The following is an 18,108-nucleotide window of genomic DNA, read 5'->3' on the forward strand; positions in this document are numbered from 1 at the left end:
CGGGATTAATAATCGCATCGCCATGTATTTCAAGATCAAATCGTATCGTTCAGGTCACATGACCTGAACCAGGCCCAGGTGGTCTCCGTGAGAGCGTGGGCATCGATTAAAAAGGACCTGAACAACATGGTTCCTTACCTGCGGGACACCTTTGGGTTACCTTCCACACCTTTGCATGTCCTGCTCATATTACACCGTCTATTTTCCTGTAAAATGTTTGCAAACTAACTGTCTTCCAGCAGAGGAGAACTAATTGTTGATGCAGAGAAATGACTGGGCATTTATTGGTTGCTTTGCACTACATTTGCAGTTTCATTCTTGAAACTTGTTGCTAAAATTTTTTTTTCTTTTAAATCAAGCATGTGGCACAAATAATTACACACTTGACAAAAAAAAGTTTAAAAATGCTGCAACTAAAAAAATAAAATAAAGGTTCCAATGGGGAAGTCAAATTTGAGTGTTTCATGAGGATTTTTCTGTTCCACGCTTTGGATTTACAGTGGATTAATTGGATGCAGACACTTGATTTGTTGTTTCATAAAGAAAAAAATCGTATTTCTTTTCTTTCCTTTGAACTTGTTGGACACTTTTGCGTGAGGATTTCAAAAGAAATCACGGAATGAATTCAATATTTCAGATTTTAGTAGGAATCTCGATAGAAGCAGGGCAATGTAAGGTGTTTGTGTTTTCTTTTTGAGAGAGAGACAGAGAGAGGGGGTGTGTATGTGTGTGTGTGTGTGGGGGGGGGGGGGGGGGGGCCTCCGGCCCCCCGACCGGTCATGACGGTGCGTCCCTCACTGGCCGATGACGCGGCTTTCAATCAGCCAATAAGGTGAAGGTAAACAATGCCTTCCGGCAGCAGTCAGCAAATCCGGGGGCCAAAATCAGAACTAGCGGACCGCATGAAGGGAGCTGTCATCGGTCCTGAGAGATCCAGCTGGAACCGACTCGACAAGACCACCACCGGTTCTCCTCACGCGCGATGGCAGGCGAGTCCACTAGCCAGATTCTCACTTAGTTTGGAGGTGGGTGGGGGGTGGGGGGGGGGGTGGGGGTCAGTTTTCCGCTGACTAACCCTGTGTTTCAGGCGCAGATCAGGTCAAAGAGCTGGTTTCTAAGTGCCTGGAGGCTCGGGACATGGCCTACTGCCCGTACAGCCGCTTCCCCGTCGGTGCTGCGCTATTAACGACAGATGGCGCTATAATCACAGGTAACGAGCGCACAGGTGAGGCCTCTGACTTGATCAAAACTTACAGAACACGAGGGGAAGTTCTTGATTCTTCACTACTACCAATGGCTGGAAGTACTTATTGTGTCTGCCTCAGTACACACTGTATAGTAGTGTACTATAGACTACTTTTTACCTTGGAAATACTTTAGGTTTTTTTTTAGTTTTTAAAGTTTTTAAGCATGCATGCATTTGTTACTTCATTCTAGCTTCATTGGTCATATGTTATCATAACTTGTCAAAACTCATCTCGTCTTATCTTAACTTATCAAAACTCATCTTAACTCGTCTTATCTTAACTTATCAAAACTCATCTTAACTCGTCTTATCTTAACTTATCAAAACTCATCTTTACTCGTCTCGTCTTATCTTAACTTATAAAAACTAATCTTAACTCGTCTCGTCTTATCTTAACTTATCAAAACTCATCTCAACTCGTCTTATCTTTTATCTTTTTCACTTGTAGGGTACATCATTCATTTTCTTTACTTCGCCTTTCATACAAAGTATCATTATTTTAATTTTTATTTTATTGTTATGACTATACATTTAATTATTTGCTCCTAAACTTTTTTTTATATATACATCACGACTTAATTCATTTCATCTGTATTAACCAAATCAAACAGCTACAACATAGACAGAGCCAATCATGACGCTTAATGATTGTTTGGGGTTTTTTTTCTTTCTTTTTGTATTTTTAGTTCTCTTTCCTATCACTGAGGCAGCAGTTTAGCTTTTGGTGGATTATCTTTTTAACGGTGATGATTCTACCGAACAGCATTTTTGTAATTCTTCTGAACTGAACGGGGGGGGGGGGGGGGGGGAGGAGGAGATAAATAAGACTGACGCGTTTGTCGTCTCCAGGCTGTAACGTGGAGAACGCCTCCTACGGTCTGACGGTGTGCGCCGAGAGGACGGCCATCCAGAGAGCTGTGGCGGAAGGACACAGAAAGTTCACCGCTATCGCCGTGACTTGGTGAGAATCCCAGTGTTGGTGACAGCCACCAGACACCAAGAACGTATTCCTACGCGTTTCTCTTCTCCTGTCCTCCGTGCAGTGATATCGAAGATCGGTTTGTTGGGCCGTGCGGGGCGTGTCGGCAGGTCCTGATGGAGGTGAGAGCTTCCGTTTCTGTTTTATGTATTTATTTATTTATTTATTTAATCGTTGACATTCTCGCTCGTCCTCTTATATTTTTAAGTTTAAACTCTCACTACTTTTCTACTGTAGAGCCTGGTATCAACCGGGACCTGACGATACGTATCACCATATACTGCCAGACGATACATTTTGTGATTTTGTATCCTATCAACTAGCAAACTGTCGAAAAGCTCTTTTCCCCACCAATTGAGAGTAAAAAACCCAAATACAGCTGAACATGGACGGATTGGGATTTGATGACGATAAACTGGAATCTGGAATCGATTTTAGTGGCCGGAATGTGGTAGGTTGTATCAAGTTTATGGCACCACCCCAATGAATTAGCAAATATTCCAGTTAGTTTGGAGATTTATTTTTTAGCATGCATAATTTAAGACAAGACAAAAAAAGAGTATTTCAGCAACTGTATTTCTTACTCATTGAATATTTTTACTCGTATTGTGTACTTATATGTGGGTGCTAAAGTAGGCAGAGGCAGGGAGTACTGGAGGAGCCACTGTTGTTTCTCCTTTAGTCAGTAAATAAAATCCAAAGTCATTTTCATACAATTCATCCTGTAAAAAGTTTTACTGTCTTTTTTCCGGCGAGGTGGCTCAGAGGTAGACCGGCCGTCTAGCATCTGAAGGGTCGCTGGTTCCATCCTCACTTCCCCCGTTGACCATGACCAAGTGTCCTTGAGCAAAATACTGAACCCCTAATTGCTCCTGATGGCCCTGTGACGGACTGGTGACCCTTCCAGGGTGAACCCCGCCTCTCACCCAATGTCAGCTGGGATAGGCTCCACCCCCCTGAGCCTTAATTTAAGAAGCAGTAGAAAACGGATGGATGTCTTTTTTTCCTCCCTTCCCATAGTCAAATCTAAGCGGGTTAGAAGTGAGTTTTCACGTTTAAATGACTTCAGCAGGCCACTGAACTCTAGGAGTCCCTTGGTTGTGGTGTAAAACCGGTTCAAGGAGGAAGATCAAACACAATTCTCCCATTTCATAAGCAGGAGTTGTTTCCGTTTACGACCTAAAACAAAATGAAAATTTAAAGAAAGCGGAAGAAAGCAGCACCCACAACCCACCTCGTTGTCAAAATGAACTGTTTTATCATCTCCTTCATGAATGTGTGTCCCCAGTTCAGACCTGACTGGACTGTGTACCTGACCAAGCCGGATGGATCCTACAAGGAGACCAGCCTCAACGAACTGCTGCCGTTAGCATTTTCTCCAATTCACCTCACAAAGAACTGATCAACCTGCAACAGCGCCCACGAGTCGGGGCCGGAACCAGGAGGTCATGAGTCTGGGGTCTCAGGGTCCAGGGTGAGGGGACTCAAACTTGAAGGACCAAAAATCAAAATCTCGTGTCACGGGGCCCAAAAGTAAATGCACATCGTGTTGTAAAACTGCATTTCTTGTACAACAGTCTGTGTTCATTTCCTCTCTCATCTCTCATCTTCTACATTTAAGAGAATTTACTCATTTTACACAAAGAAAACAGCATAAACAGTGATTTACACAATCTTTTATTATTATTATTATTATTATTATGGGTTGTTTTGTTTTGGTTTGGTTTTTTTTACACCAGGGGTCCCCAGGACACACCTTGAACAACCCACGCCTAGGGTCTGACCATCAGACCAACTGAACTCAAAGATCAAAGTAAAAAAACACCCCTAAGATCAAAGTCAGAGATTACTCTGAAGACTTTGGTGATGTCAGACAACCCACATCCTCTAAAATTCTAATAAACCTCAAATCTGGCGTTGTGGCCTTCAATGTATTTGTATTTGTTTGTACGTTTTTGCTGCCATGTCTGTTCTGTTTTAAAAATAAAATATAATTTAAGGAAACATACATTAAACGACATTTCTTATTCTTCGTAATAGTAGTGATAGCACTTCCTCCTCTACTTCCGCTTTCGATAGCAGTATTTTTATTAGTATTTTTATTTTTATTATCATTTTTATTGCTGTCGTGGTCGTAGAAGTCATGAAAAAGCCGTGTCGTGACGTTCTCGTGTCACGTGCTAAAAGTGGGCGTGTCCCGCCGCAGTTTCCGGAAACATGGAGGCTGTGTTGAGCGATGTGGTCGCCCCCGAGGATCTCCTGGTAGGTCCTCTCGTTACTAAACCTATTTATTTCACAAAAAACGTTTATATTAGCCTCTCTGCGACGCACACAGATGTTTCCTAACATCTGTACCAGCTGAAAGCCAAACGAAAGCGACGTGTTGGCGGATAATTTGTTGCGTCACTTAGCTAGCTAATGCTAATGATGTTGTTTATGACCAAAACCGGCTCATATTGACGTTATCTGAGTTATATACGACTGATGTGGACAGCAGTGTCGTAATAATGCTCTTTTATTAACTTAATATTACTGATCAGAGACTTAAATCTTGACGGTTTTCTCTGTAAACATGACAAAATGAGTGCTACGCAGTTTACGCAGTGTAGCAAGTTAACCTACGTAAAATGTCTCTGCCGATGCTCCGGAGATTTTGATGAAATATCTCGTGATTTTAAAGATGTAGAGGATTCGTTTGTTTTACTCTGACAGAAATTCGAGAAGAAGTACAACAATGAGCTGGTGAAGGGCGCAGTGTCGAAAGAAACCAAGTTTGAATATGCCTGGTGCCTCATTCGGAGCAAATACTCGGAGGATATCAAGAAGGGCATCGCGCTCCTGGAAGGTACGTGACTCCCGAAACACACAGATCAGGGCCAGAAGTGTCAAATGTGGAACGTATCAGGGCCAGGAGTGTCAAATGTGGAACGTATCAGGGCCAGAAGTGTCAAATGTGAACCGTATCAGGGCCAGGAGTGTCAAATGTGAACCGTATCAGGGCCAGGAGTGTCAAATGTGGAACGTATCAGGGCCAGGAGTGTCAAATGTGGAACGTATCAGGGCCAGGAGTGTCAAATGTGGACCGCATCAGGGCCAGGAGTGTCAAATGTGGACCGCATCAGGGCCAGGAGTGTCAAATGTGGACCGCATCAGGGCCAGAAGTGTCAAATGTGGACCGCATCAGGGCCAGGAGTGTCAAATGTGGAACGTATCAGGGGCAGGAGTGTCAAATGTGGAACGTATCAGGGCCAGGAGTGTCAAATGTGGAACGTATCAGGGCCAGGAGTGTCAAATGTGGAACGTATCAGGGCCAAGAGTGTCAAATGTGAACGTATCAGGGCCAGGAGGGTCAAATGTGAACCGTATCAGGGCCAAGAGTGTCAAATGTGAACCGTATCAGGGCCAAGAGTGTCAAATGTGAACCGTATCAGGGCCAAGAGTGTCAAATGTGAACCGTATCAGGGCCAAGAGTGTCAAATGTGGAACGTATCAGGGCCAGGAGTGTCAAATGTGGAACGTATCAGGGCCAGGAGTGTCAAATGTGAACCGTATCAGGGCCAGGAGGGTCAAATGTGAACCGTATCAGGGCCAGGAGTGTCAAATGTGAACCGTATCAGGGCCAGGAGTGTCAAATGTGAACCGTATCAGGGCCAGGAGTGTCAAATGTGAACCGTATCAGGGCCAGGAGTGTCAAATGTGAACCGTATCAGGGCCAAGAGTGTCAAATGTGAACCGTATCAGGGCCAAGAGTGTCAAATGTGGTATTTATTGACATGAGTAAATAGAAGTTCTGGAAAATGTTAAACACTGAGTTGAGTTGTGTGAAGGCAGTTTTTGAGCTGCTGAAGGATTTGAATCAAAGCTTTTATGAAGCGCTGATATTAACTTTATTTTTATATTTTGTGTCTGTTGGAAGAATTTGTATTTTTGGTAGAATATTCATGTTTTTGTTTGTCTTTTTTTCCCCTGTTCTTTTTTTGGGGGGGGGGGGGCACGTAGAGCTCGTTCAGAAAGCTTCAAAGAACGACTCGCGGGACTTCCTGTTCTACCTCGCAGTGGCCAACTACAGACTCAAGGTTAGCGTTCATCACGTGGACTTTTCTACACATTCTACTTTCTTCATGATGATGGAAAAAAAAAAAAAAACAATGAAAATGTCGATGTTTACGTGTTCCAGGAGTATGAAAAAGCCCTCAAATACATCCGGACCCTCCTGGGGAACGAGCCGGGGAACAAGCAGGCTCTCGAGCTGGAGAAGCTCATCAACAAGGCTTTAAAGAAAGGTAACGACCTCCTGGCGGAAGGTTAATCTGTCACCGCTGTCTGAGTGAATAATCTGACGCTCCCGACGTCTCGTTCTAGATGGCTTGGTTGGCATGGCGATCGTCGGGGGAATCGGTCTGGGCGTGGCCGGGTTAGCCGGACTCATCGGCTTGGCTGTGTCAAAGGGAGCGGCCAAATCCTAAAAGTGAACACGGGACACGCGTGTTTTCATTTTGCTGGACTCACAACGTTGATTCTTAATAAAAAAAAATTGGGGGGGGGGGCTTCAAAAACAGAATGTTTTTGTTTGAAGTTTTAATAAGTAGACATTAAAGGGTTTGGGAAGCAGCACTGACGAACCTGTTTACACCCTCTAACAGGGCCGAGGCCGGTCCACGTTGCCGTCTGTCCACGCTGCCGTCTGTCCACGCTGTAGCATGGCGCCATTTCTGTTTGTGTATATAAGCTAACCTGGACTAAGAGCAGCCCCGTCTCATGGGATTATTGAGTCTGCACCTTCGTCTCCACATCTTAACGTTCCCGTTTTGTCAATGACGTCCTCATCAAAGTGCAGGCGAGGTTCCTCTGTCGTCGCGTTGTAACGGAAATGTTGTTGGTTTGCTGTGCGTAGCTGCCAAAAGTAACCTTGGCGTGGGTGGCGGGGCTCGCCGTGACGCCGCCGTAGCAGTGGATGTTAACCTGATGTTTTGATCTACAAGTTAAAAGCCCAAGAAAAAGGGAAGGCTGACTACGCATGCATGACCTAACCGTGTTACCTGTGACTGGTTGTGATTTCCATGTTAAATTAAAAACAAAAGAAGACTTTGAACGGACGGATTTCACTCCTGCCTCTGTGTGTTTGAGTGTCACGTGACGCAGGAAGAGGTGTGGCCTACACTTCATCAAGTACCAGTAACTCTTATCCATTTGGAATCACATGGAGTGGAAATTTTGTTGCATACGGAAAATGTTGGTTCTTGCACTAAAATGAAGGAAGAAGATGTAGGAGAGAATAACATGGGGGAAAAAAAAGGTGTGTTGGCTCGTTCCTGTCTAGGACTGAGAGCTGGCGCTGATCTGGGGTCCCTAGGTCACATGACAACTTTGTAACAATTAATTTTGCTCTAAAATATTTCAATAAAGTATAAAAAAGCAACAAGATGCAGTAAAAAGACCTGTTTCCTCTACTTTTAGACTTGTAGTGGTGTGTGGCACTGGCTTGGGTTCCCCCCCCTGCTCACGCGACTTGGAAGCTTCCAGAAAAATACCACAGCGGAATTTGCACTAAAATTTTACGTGGAATATTTCTCGGAATTTTCTCTTCATCCCACCTGGTACTCATTTTGTTTTCTGATTTCCTGGATTTTAAAATTTTTTTTCCCATTCTAATTGTCAGGTGAATTTACACTGTTGACTCATGGTTTTCTATTGGGGTACACATTTGGTGTCCCAAGGTCTTTTAAAATGGACGCTATTGGAAAACAAAGCGGTTTTTTTTTTTTAACACCAAAATATGAAACATGCCGTGCTATGAAAACAGGGATGTGGCATCTCTCCGGTTCTGATTCTAATTTTGGAGTTGCGCGGTCACATTCCATGACAGCTATTTGGGGAAAAAAAAAATTGAATTGTGCAGGAAATGGAAAAAAACAAAAGTAATTTCAGAGTAAAATATTCCTATAAAATATAGACGGCAATAAAGAGAGGTGCGTCCCTCATGTCCAGTCCAGTCCTGAGATCTGGTCCTGACGTGGGGTCCCGAGGTCTTATGACATCAAAGGTATAGAAAACAAAGCACTGAATTTTCCCGTCTTTGAAAACGACCCCTGACCTTCCCAGTCGGAACTTTCTTGTCTTTTTAGGGAACAAATTTTCTTGATTATTTACTTTGAAAGTTTAACTTTTCCCCCTCTTTTATTCCCTTGATTTTAAGGCAATTTGTATTTAATTTACTTGTGGCTGTTTGACTGTTTTTGGGTTGTTGTTGTTTTTTTTTGTGTGTTAAATATTAAATTATAAGAAATATGCACCATTAAAAAAAAAAATCCGACATGTACTTGAAACTCGACAGCAGGGCACCACGTCACATATACGGAATGACTAATATGTGTTTTTGAGGCTCCCAGATGCCCCGGATCAGGATTCTGGCGTCTGACCATCCACTCAAGTAGTTCTCCATTTATCGTGCGTCAACTTCACATCCTGCGTTTTCACTTTTTTTTAAAAAAAATTCCTCTCATTTTTACTGCAACTGCAGTTGTGTGTTTGTGAAAAATCCCTCGTGGCCCAGTTCGCTTGTTGTCAATCATCCTCGCATCTTGACCCCTCCACTTGAGATTTAAGTATCCGCCGCCTTTTCTTTCTTTTTTCTTTATGACAGGAGGGCTTGTGGTGTGTATCAGTTGTGTATTGCGTTATCAGCCTCACGGCGCGTTACTCATTAACGCGTCTGACAGGACCGAAACTGCCCAGGGATATCGGAGCAAATAATAATCATCCTCTTAAAGGTGAAAGACGTGAGGTCGCGAGGGAAAGATCGGAGAGGACTTCACAGAGGACTTAACAGAGGACTTCAGAGTCGCTCTCATCTTCAGACTCATCCAGGGATTTTAATGAGTGATCGTGATGAAGAGAAGGAGTCTGTCTGAGAACACAGTGTCACACCAAGTATTCAAGTCATCACGCAGTAATTACAAGTTACTGTATAATCTAGGAGAACAGATGGAGTACTCGTGAAGACGGAACGTCTTGATATTCTTTCGCAACTTCATGTGTTGTGTCAGCTCTTCCTTCCTGCCTCTAATCTTTTCCTTCCTTTTTGGTTCCATCAAGCCCTTTTTTTTATTCGCAGGACTATTTGATGAGATAAAAAGGACCAAATCTTCTTAATACAATTAGTGTTTTTTTTAATTTTGCAATGACTGCTTGCTTAAAATTAAATGAGGTGGCCTTCTTTTGTTTGTTTTTGTGAGCGTGAAAATGTCCAACAAGCTGATTCGTAGCGTTGTCGTTCTCTCAGATGTCTGATGGTTGGAATATTTGCCCGACACAACTTACAACCGCATAAAAGATCCTCGGAACTCTTCAAATCCCACAAAATCTACTTTAAACATCAAAAACATATATATATATATATATATATATATATATATATATATATATATATATATATATTCATGACAAAATACCAAAGTTAAAATAAAGTAAATGAACATTTTCCTTTTTCAAGGACAACTCTGTTATTTGACACTTCCGACTCCCTCCTGTTCCTGGTGAAGTTAATCTGAGTTTAAACTCAAGTCTGAGCTCTGTTCATCTGCTTCAGCGGCCTGGCATGAGGTCGCGCGTCAATCTCAACCTGGATGGGGATTTAAATGTTGCTTAATCCTGATTGGTGCATGGAAGCACCTGATGTCAGCTGTTTCCGTCCCAGCCCCACCCACTTGTCCAACACCCGTCCCTTTTAGTTGAAATATGTTTTTTGGCCTTTAAACAGGTTTTAAAGAACCTCTGGAAGGCCTGGAGGGAACGGGTTCAGATTCGCCACTGGGAGCAGCGAATGAACCGCGGAGGTTTTGGGGCTCAACGGGCAAAGCCGCCGTCAGGTCACATGTGAGAGCTCTGTCCCGTTTTGGTTGAAGTGGCGTCTCTGGAACCTTCCTCAGACTTTGCTCCGCTGTCCACTGGGACTGAAGGATGAACTGAAAAGACTGAGATGTTCAAAGGTCAAAAGGCAGGATCCCTGCTGACAAGTGTGGGCGTCTTCTTATCAACACCAGGGATTTTTAAAATTTTTTTCCCTTCTAATGCGGCCCAAACATCCACTGGAACTGAAGACCGACCTGAAAAGATTCTGGTGGGCGAAGGTCAAGGTTTTGCCTCTCGAGAGCACGATATCTTAGGAATACCTGGAGTAAACTGATTCAGATACTCTACAAACATTCACTGGGGCTCATGAAAGCTCAGGAAACCTGAAAACTTGGTAGGTTTTTGTTTTTTGTTTTAACTTGAGATATCCAGAATGGACACGTTAAATGCTTTTGTTTAAGCAAACCTCTGTGCATCGTTTCCACTCAAGACATACGTTATAGTTAAAGACACGTTATGAAAAAAAAACACTAAAACAACAAAGTAGCTTTCTTCTTCTTCTTTCTTCGTGTTAAAATAGTTTTTTTTTTTTCACCCGTAATTTTGAATTTCTCAAATCGAACAAGAAGGCCGGACACAAGCAGCGTCCGTCTCCTTCAGTGTGGCCCAGTTTTTGCTGACGTCCCATCTTTTTTACAAGTTATTCCTGGACAGCAAATGAACGAGTCAATAGCCTCTTTTTTACGTTTCACATAAAGTTGTGTTTTCTCAGGCCACCGTGACACTCGCCTCCAGTTACACAAACACAATGGAGGAGTTGTGTTTGATGGAGGAGCTGGGGAGGTGTGGGGGGGGTGCCTTTGCAAACAGCTCGGCCATAAAATGAGACATTTATGGAGGGGCATGTTCCACTTTTCCCTGACGCTCAGGTGTGTTGTTGAACTCACCTGTAGGTTCGCTCTCCGGAAAAGCAGAGCAACCTGAGAGTTTATTTGCTCTGATATGTCGGCTCCTTTCATACAGATTTCTACGTGACCTGACCTGTATTTCATTGTGTCTTTTCTTAAGTGTGTGGTAAAAGAGGTTACTAACACCAGCGGTTACTAACACTAGGGTTTACTAACACTAGCGGTAACTAACACTTGCGGTTAATAACACTAGCGGTTACTAACACTAGCGGTAACTAACACTAGCGGTTACTAACACTAGGGCTTACTAACACTAGCGGTAACTAACACTTGCGGTTAATAACACTAGCGGTTACTAACACTAGCGGTAACTAACACTAGCGGTTACTAACACTAGGGTTTACTAACACTAGCGGTAACTAACACTTGCGGTTAATAACACTAGCGGTTACTAACACTAGCGGTAACTAACACTAGCGGTTACTAACACTAGGGTTTACTAACACTAGCGGTAACTAACACTTGCGGTTAATAACACTAGCGGTTACTAACACTAGCGGTAACTAACACTAGCGGTTACTAACACTAGGTGATATTAAAACTAGCGGTAACTAACACTAGCGGTTACCAACACTAGCAGTTACTAACACTAGCGGTAACTAACACTAGAGGTTACTAACACTAGTGGTAACTAACACTTGCGGTTAATAACACTAGCGGTTACTAACACTAGCGGTAACTAACACTGGCGGTTACTAACACTAGCGGTTACTAACACTAGGGTTTACTAACACTAGCGGTAACTAAAACTAGCGGTTACTAACACTAGGGGTTACTAACACTAGCGGTAACTAACACTAGCGGTTACTAACACTGGCAGTAACTAACGTGACGTGAACCTGCCAAAAGTTTGGCCCTCCCTGTTTCCATTAATTTCCTGTCATTATAAAGCTGTTAATTTACAGGAAAAACAACAAGGCTTTTCGTATGATTAAAAGTTTGAGTCACGTTCCCTCACTTTGAAATGAGAAACATGAATTAACAGACCAAAAAAATTATAATGTTCAACAATATTTGGTTTTTTTTTTAACGGTTCAAATACACATGATTTGATCTTTTTGAGTCGCTTTTACGCTAAAACGAACACATTTGTTTTAATAAATCCTTTTTTTTTTTTGTTAAAGAGAAGAGCACATTTGAACTGTGAAATATGTTGAATGTCCAAGGTAAAAGTACGTCAACACAGACAAACAAGGTGACTGGTGGATATTTTATGTATTCAAGTGTTTTTGCTTGTGCAGCGGCAGTCGCTCCTCTGTCCTGTGGACATCCTGACCATAACTTCAAGAACAGCTGAATTCTTGATAGCGTTCCCTCGGTAAACAAGGTCACACGTGCTGTCCCGGGAGATTATCCTCATATTAGTCACAGTAAGATACACACCGTCTCTGCTCAGCCTGAACGAGATTTCTGTGACCTACAGTGACAGATAGAAGCGTGTTTTACTACGACAGTACAGTACCGCCAGGGAGAGTTACGTTCCTTAGAATTTGTTCCGTACATTCATGAAAGTGATACTTTACTCCCTAAAAAAAGGGTATTTTGCCCTTCAAGTACTCACAAATAGGTGCTCTGAGCTCGCCAAGACATTTGTTGCCACACTAAAATACAGAAAGAGCTAGCCATGTATATTTAGCTTGATGCTAATAGCGACTGACGGCTAACCGCAACGAAACTTCAAACAACAAAAACCATCCGTTCATAAACTCTCAAGCACATCGTCAGGCGTAATCCACGTCTAGTTTATACGGCCATGAGTTCAGTAATACACCAGCACTTTTATTTTAAGTTGCAAATAAACTGTTATTGTGTTAGCCGTTAAGTTGCCATTAGCGTTGACCTAAATACACGTAGCTGGCCCTCTCTCCATTCTGGAGTCCCAAAGAAGTGATGCAGGAAGGGAAAACATCCTTTGGAGTCCAAGGTAACTAAGTATGAGTACTTTCAAGGTGGAAATACACTTCAGGGCGAAGTCTTCAGCAGCTAGCTTTATTAAATAACTCCCTGGAAGACATTTCTTTCCTCACAAATTTCCTCGACACTGATTATAACATGGCTAAAAGTTGTTTCCGTCATCTAAAACTTTTGCCAACAGGAGGGGAAAAATACTGTTCATAACATGTTCTTCTCTCACTCTCTCTCTGTCTTTTTTTTTAACCTCCAGACAACATCAGCTGCGGTTCTTTTCCACAGGCAGAATGAGAGTCCTACTGAGCTTGTGCAGAGTAAATGTTTTTGCTCCACTTTGTGTCTGATTGGAGGAACTGAGTGTGTTGGAATTGCCCCAGTTTCCTCTAATTTGATAAGTTATTGTTGCACAACGCAAAATGCGATACTTTTCGTTAAATTTACTTCCGGAAACAACAGCCGAGCTGAAAGTGAATCAATGTAAATGTGCTTAAAACACAGAAATGTGGTCAAATCTCCTCGACAATCATGTACATAAGATTCTTTAAATAAAAGGGACAATTGGGTTTTAACCCAAATAACTTATCTGAAAAACTTGAATAAATATTTTGAGACAGGTTTACAACCGTTGCAGTGCCATTGATCGTCAGCCCTCACCTCTCACTTCCTCATAAAAGTATCGGGTTTATTGATTGAGTCTATTTTTTTGAGCCCCGCTCTTGACCTTTATACGAGCGAGTTTTGCTCCAAGACTTCGTCTGAAACTTGGGTTTAAGATTTATCTCAATCTTGTCAGTTTGGTGAACGTTGTGTGCCCTGGATGTGGCAACAACACTGACCCGGCTATCAGGAGGATAATTAATCAAGACACACAAACACAGAAACTGCAGGATGAACTGGGAAACTTTAGACCTTCGTCGATCGCTCCTGGTTGAGACTTTTGGATTCAGTCCAATTCCGTGTACATCCGAAACAATACAGGGTGTGACGCCCGTGATGGTGACCCTATGGTCTTTCGATATTTGTAGCAAAAGAGTGGAGGGTGGCAGGTGTTTAATAAGCACATTAAGAAATTGTCTGACGTTCAGCCATCGGATTGTCAAGATTTCAGTTCAGGAAAATGTTCTGATGTTTTTAAAAGCGGAAAATGGAAAAAGTAAAAACATGAGCGGCGCGGTATCATTAACACATGACCATTGGACCCTGAGGGAGCCGATAAACACCTGTTCAGTTGCTCAGTTTCAGGGGTGTAAAATTCAAAAAAAGAGAGAGAGAGAGAGTGTGTGTGTGTGTGTGTGTGTGTGTGTGTGTGTGTGTGTGTGTGTGTGTGTGTGTGTGTGTGTGTGAGAGAGAGAGAAGGCAAAGGGGGTGGAGAGAAAGCAAGTCGTATAAATGATTATACATATCTGGTGAGCTGAGCACATCTCTAAGGGGACGCCAAAACTCAACCACCCTCTGACTTTGAAATTTATTTATTTATTTTTTTAAAATTCTACACAAATCAACATTCAGACACTTGTTGGCCGCTGGACTGATGGATCCAATTGTGGAAGTAGTGGCTTTGATTCTAGGGTTCATCGGCTGGGTGATGGTCGGGGTCGCCTTGCCGAACCGCTACTGGAGAACCTCCACCGTTGACGGCAATGTCATCACCACCTCCACCATCTACGAGAACTTGTGGATGTCTTGTGCGACAGACTCGACGGGGGTGCACAACTGCAGAGAGTTCCCATCTTTGTTGGCTTTGAGTGGTAAGTTGACCCATCCATGGAGAAATTTGGGGTTTTAAGCGTATAATTCAACATTAGAAATACTGAATTAAAAGCACAATCAATATTTGATCGCTCGCCAGAACGCTAACCTCCCATACCAGCGATTATCTGGTGTCACGTGTTGGCTGGCGCTGATCCAGATGGCTGTTTGTTTCCAGGTTATATTCAGGCGTCTCGTGCCTTGATGATCACCTCGATAGTGTTGGGCACCTTTGGATTGGTGGGGGCTCTAATTGGAGTGCAGTGTTCCAAGGCCGGAGGGGAAAATTACGTTCTTAAAGGCAGGCTCGCCGGCACTGCTGGAGTTCTTTTCATGCTGCAAGGTAATGATAAATCATTACATCAATTAAATTAAGAAAAAAAACCCAACTATTAATTGAAGGTATAAATGCACCATGTTTTATTGTTTATGAATATGTAAACTGATCAATTATGATGGTGTGTTCTTGCACATTCAGATGATTTATTGAATATCATGAATTTTGGGATGGTTTCCTGCAAGACCTTGGACTTTGGAGCTCGGACTTTGTGTTATCTAACGCTGCTTTCTTAATCATTAAAGTATAATTAGGTTTTTCTTTTTCTTCCCTGTACAAAAGGCGTGTGTACAATGGTGGCAGTGTCCTGGTACGCTTTCAACATCACGCAGGAATTCTTCGACCCTTTCAATTATGGAACGAGGTAAGGCCACGGCACCGGGGAGACCGGACGGACACGCAGCGTGCGACCGTTCGCTGATGATACTCTGTTGTATGTTGCAGGTATGAAATAGGGGAGGGACTTTACATCGGCTGGTGCTCTGCTGTGCTCGCCATCGCCGGGGGAGCCTGTCTCACCTGTTCCTGTAAACTCAGCACAGAGGAAAAATAGTAAGTAAACAACGTTTCTATCCGTGTTCTATCCAGGACACGGACTTTACAGGGGTTTAGCAACTTTTCAGGGTCTGGAAAAACAAGTTGTTGTTTTTTTTCATAAAGATACCATGCAAATGATTGATTTTCATTTCAACAATTATATTATTTTCAATTTCATTAGGTGAATGGAAAGTGGAAAAATTCCTTTTTAAATGGGGGGTGTATATATATATATATGTATAACGCCAGGGTTTTATCGCAGTCTTAAAAATAAAACCATGTAGTCCTGAAATTGTTTGCAGTCAGAAACTGTCTTTTGGGTTTTAAGCATTCAAATGCAGGGGGAAACTATTTTTTTTTTTAAACTTAAAAAAAAAAAATCTGGTCCACTAGCAGGGCGTGGCCATGGCTTTTTGATTGACAGCAGCAGACAAAGTCAATAAGTAGCCATGAGCTAATAGTCAGTTATTAGTGAGGATTTTGTTGAGCAATGACCACATTTAATGGGACAAAAGCTACGTTAGCAATGACGTTTACATGCTGTTCATGTTAGGAGTGAACATTTTTAGAAATTCGAATTTAATTTTTACTCACATGGGCACTCAAAGACCTACGTAGAGTTTTTCTGTAGTGGGTCGAAATTTCCGGTGGACTTTAGTGAAATTTATTCTTTTATTTCAAGGGTAGAAAATATATGAACAACCTACCTTTGAAAGTCGTCTTTAGAAATTCAGATTTTTGTGTTTTAGCCCCCCAGTGTGTTGTTTTCAAATAAGACACTAAGTCAGCTACAGATGATTGGGCTGAGAACAACATGTTGTCCGCGTGTTGTTGACTGAATTTTGGTTTAAAGCGACTCTGTATTTTGTGTCCTTGGTCTTTTTTTCCCCCTCGGACAACATTTGGACAGTTAGGAAGTGCGATGGCTGAATTCCTTTTAGCTGCCGTGGTTACCGGTTCTGGTGTTGTGAACGTTGTTCATCCGCTACACTTTTATTGGTACTGAGACATTTTATGTGGAAAAATAAGAGCCATTGTTGACAAATCTGTATTTTATGCGACAAATCCGAATGTGCGAAAACTAAAAAACACTTATGAAACCTTTTGTTTTTCCATCTCCTGCGACTGACATTTTTCTCCCCTCAATCTGCAGCCCTCTGCCGTATCAAGCCAGGGGAACCGTGTATTCTGGACCTGCCCCAACTAGAAGCGTAGCTGCCAGTACGTACGGCCGAAATGCTTACGTTTGATCAGGAACGGATAAAGAACTGCGCCGACGAGAGGATGTAACATTTTTACATTTACACTGATAGAACTTTGGGTTCATACCTACCGCATGTGAAAGTAAAGCCCATCATTTGTCCAATGATGAAGGTAAAACAGCACCATTGTACTGTGTGTAACAACACTCAGACGTGTATTTTCTGTATAAATGATAAATCAGAACTCTGCCCAGGTGAATATTCCATCAAGAGGAAATCCAGATAAATCGAAGAAAAATGGCTGCGGAAATTTTGTACATGAAACTAATTTTAGCACTGAAGCTGTAAGCTAATCATGATTCATGATTGATTTTATTTATGTTCCCATTCCAGCACTAAATACACTGTCAGTTGTTTTCAAAGGAACGTGTGGCTTTTAGAATCTGCAGACGATGACACTCTTTACATAGAAGCTGGAATGTGATGATCGCAGTTTTGTACAGTTTTGTAGAAAGTACCTGACATGTTATGTTTTTTTGTGGTTTCTTGACCTTTTCCTTTTTTCTTTTCTTTTTTTTTTTTTTACCCTTGCACACGATAAATTTATATATCAGACGTTTCAGTTTGCTTCTTTTGTTCTTCTCCTAAATCTTCTTCCACTGAAAAAAAAAATAACAGTGTGGGGAAAATGTTTTTGGGGGGTCTTTGTGGAAAAAATACACATTAGCATGATCTATCTGCTCATTTACATGGATTCTCAAAACAAATTGTCTTAATAAAAAATAATGCACTTAAAATAATTTCACAGGTTCTACAACACCACATGAAATATTTGTCACTGTGAAAACATTTTAAAAAATTGAATATAATGTTTTTCTTCTTAGCCAAGCTATAATGATGAGGACAGGCTAGAGAATTCAATTAATTTAATGGTCACAAATGCTGGAAAATTCATTTCCGCCCTCCTTTTAAAACAAAAAAAAAAAAGTTGAAGAATGTTAAAAAAAAAGATCCGTTGCTCAAAAGTCAGGCATCAATTACAAAAAATACAAAAAATACAGAAAAAAAGACAATAAAACAATTAGAAAATAACATTTTAAAATATACATATGGAAATAAAAACATATTTGGAGAAAAAAATGAAGTTATTTTTCAAAAATAGTGAGCCTGGGTTACTTTTCTTTTATGTGAACTCATACAATTATTAATTATAATACAATTATTGTTTCTAAATTCCATTAATTTAGAAGGCATTAAAAAAAACTGAATTAATTTCATTAAATCCCCCCCCCCCCCCCTTCGATGATACGAAGGTGCTGAGGACAGTG

The 18,108-nt window shown here is 41.8% G+C and overlaps 3 protein-coding genes across 6 annotated transcripts; all 3 read left to right on the forward strand.

The window, feature by feature from the left end:
• The first annotated feature begins 814 nt into the window (after nt 1–814).
• LOC147238742 (cytidine deaminase) lies at nt 815–4,227 on the forward strand. Its single transcript, XM_086197139.1, has 5 exons — nt 815–989; nt 1,088–1,210; nt 2,096–2,207; nt 2,290–2,347; nt 3,514–4,227. The coding sequence occupies exons 1-5, from the start codon at nt 983–985 to the stop codon at nt 3,625–3,627; spliced, it is 414 nt and encodes a 137-aa protein (XP_086053265.1). The 5' UTR covers nt 815–982; the 3' UTR covers nt 3,628–4,227.
• Nucleotides 4,228–4,364: 137 nt separating this feature from the next.
• On the forward strand, nt 4,365–6,970 carry fis1 (fission, mitochondrial 1). Its single transcript, XM_086197868.1, has 5 exons — nt 4,365–4,487; nt 4,938–5,070; nt 6,225–6,301; nt 6,403–6,508; nt 6,588–6,970. The coding sequence occupies exons 1-5, from the start codon at nt 4,443–4,445 to the stop codon at nt 6,689–6,691; spliced, it is 465 nt and encodes a 154-aa protein (XP_086053994.1). The 5' UTR covers nt 4,365–4,442; the 3' UTR covers nt 6,692–6,970.
• Nucleotides 6,971–9,756: 2,786 nt separating this feature from the next.
• cldn15a (claudin 15a) lies at nt 9,757–17,673 on the forward strand. Of its 4 annotated transcripts, XM_086196848.1 has the most exons (7): nt 9,757–10,470; nt 12,286–12,968; nt 14,509–14,703; nt 14,883–15,047; nt 15,324–15,405; nt 15,486–15,593; nt 16,732–17,673. In XM_086196848.1, the coding sequence occupies exons 2-7, from the start codon at nt 12,935–12,937 to the stop codon at nt 16,826–16,828; spliced, it is 681 nt and encodes a 226-aa protein (XP_086052974.1). In that variant the 5' UTR covers nt 9,757–10,470; nt 12,286–12,934; the 3' UTR covers nt 16,829–17,673. The 4 variants fall into 4 exon arrangements, with proteins under 4 accessions (XP_086052974.1, XP_086052977.1, XP_086052973.1 ...); XM_086196851.1 differs by lacking the exon at nt 12,286–12,968 and having other exon boundaries at nt 13,209–14,703; XM_086196847.1 differs by lacking the exon at nt 9,757–10,470 and having other exon boundaries at nt 11,554–12,968.
• Nucleotides 17,674–18,108: the final 435 nt, after the last annotated feature.

Source organism: Aulostomus chinensis, chromosome 24 (assembly GCF_037954235.1).
Source record: "Aulostomus chinensis isolate RoL2024-O1b breed Wild chromosome 24, RoL_Achi_v1.0, whole genome shotgun sequence".
Taxonomy (NCBI): Eukaryota; Metazoa; Chordata; class Actinopteri; order Syngnathiformes; family Aulostomidae; genus Aulostomus; species Aulostomus chinensis.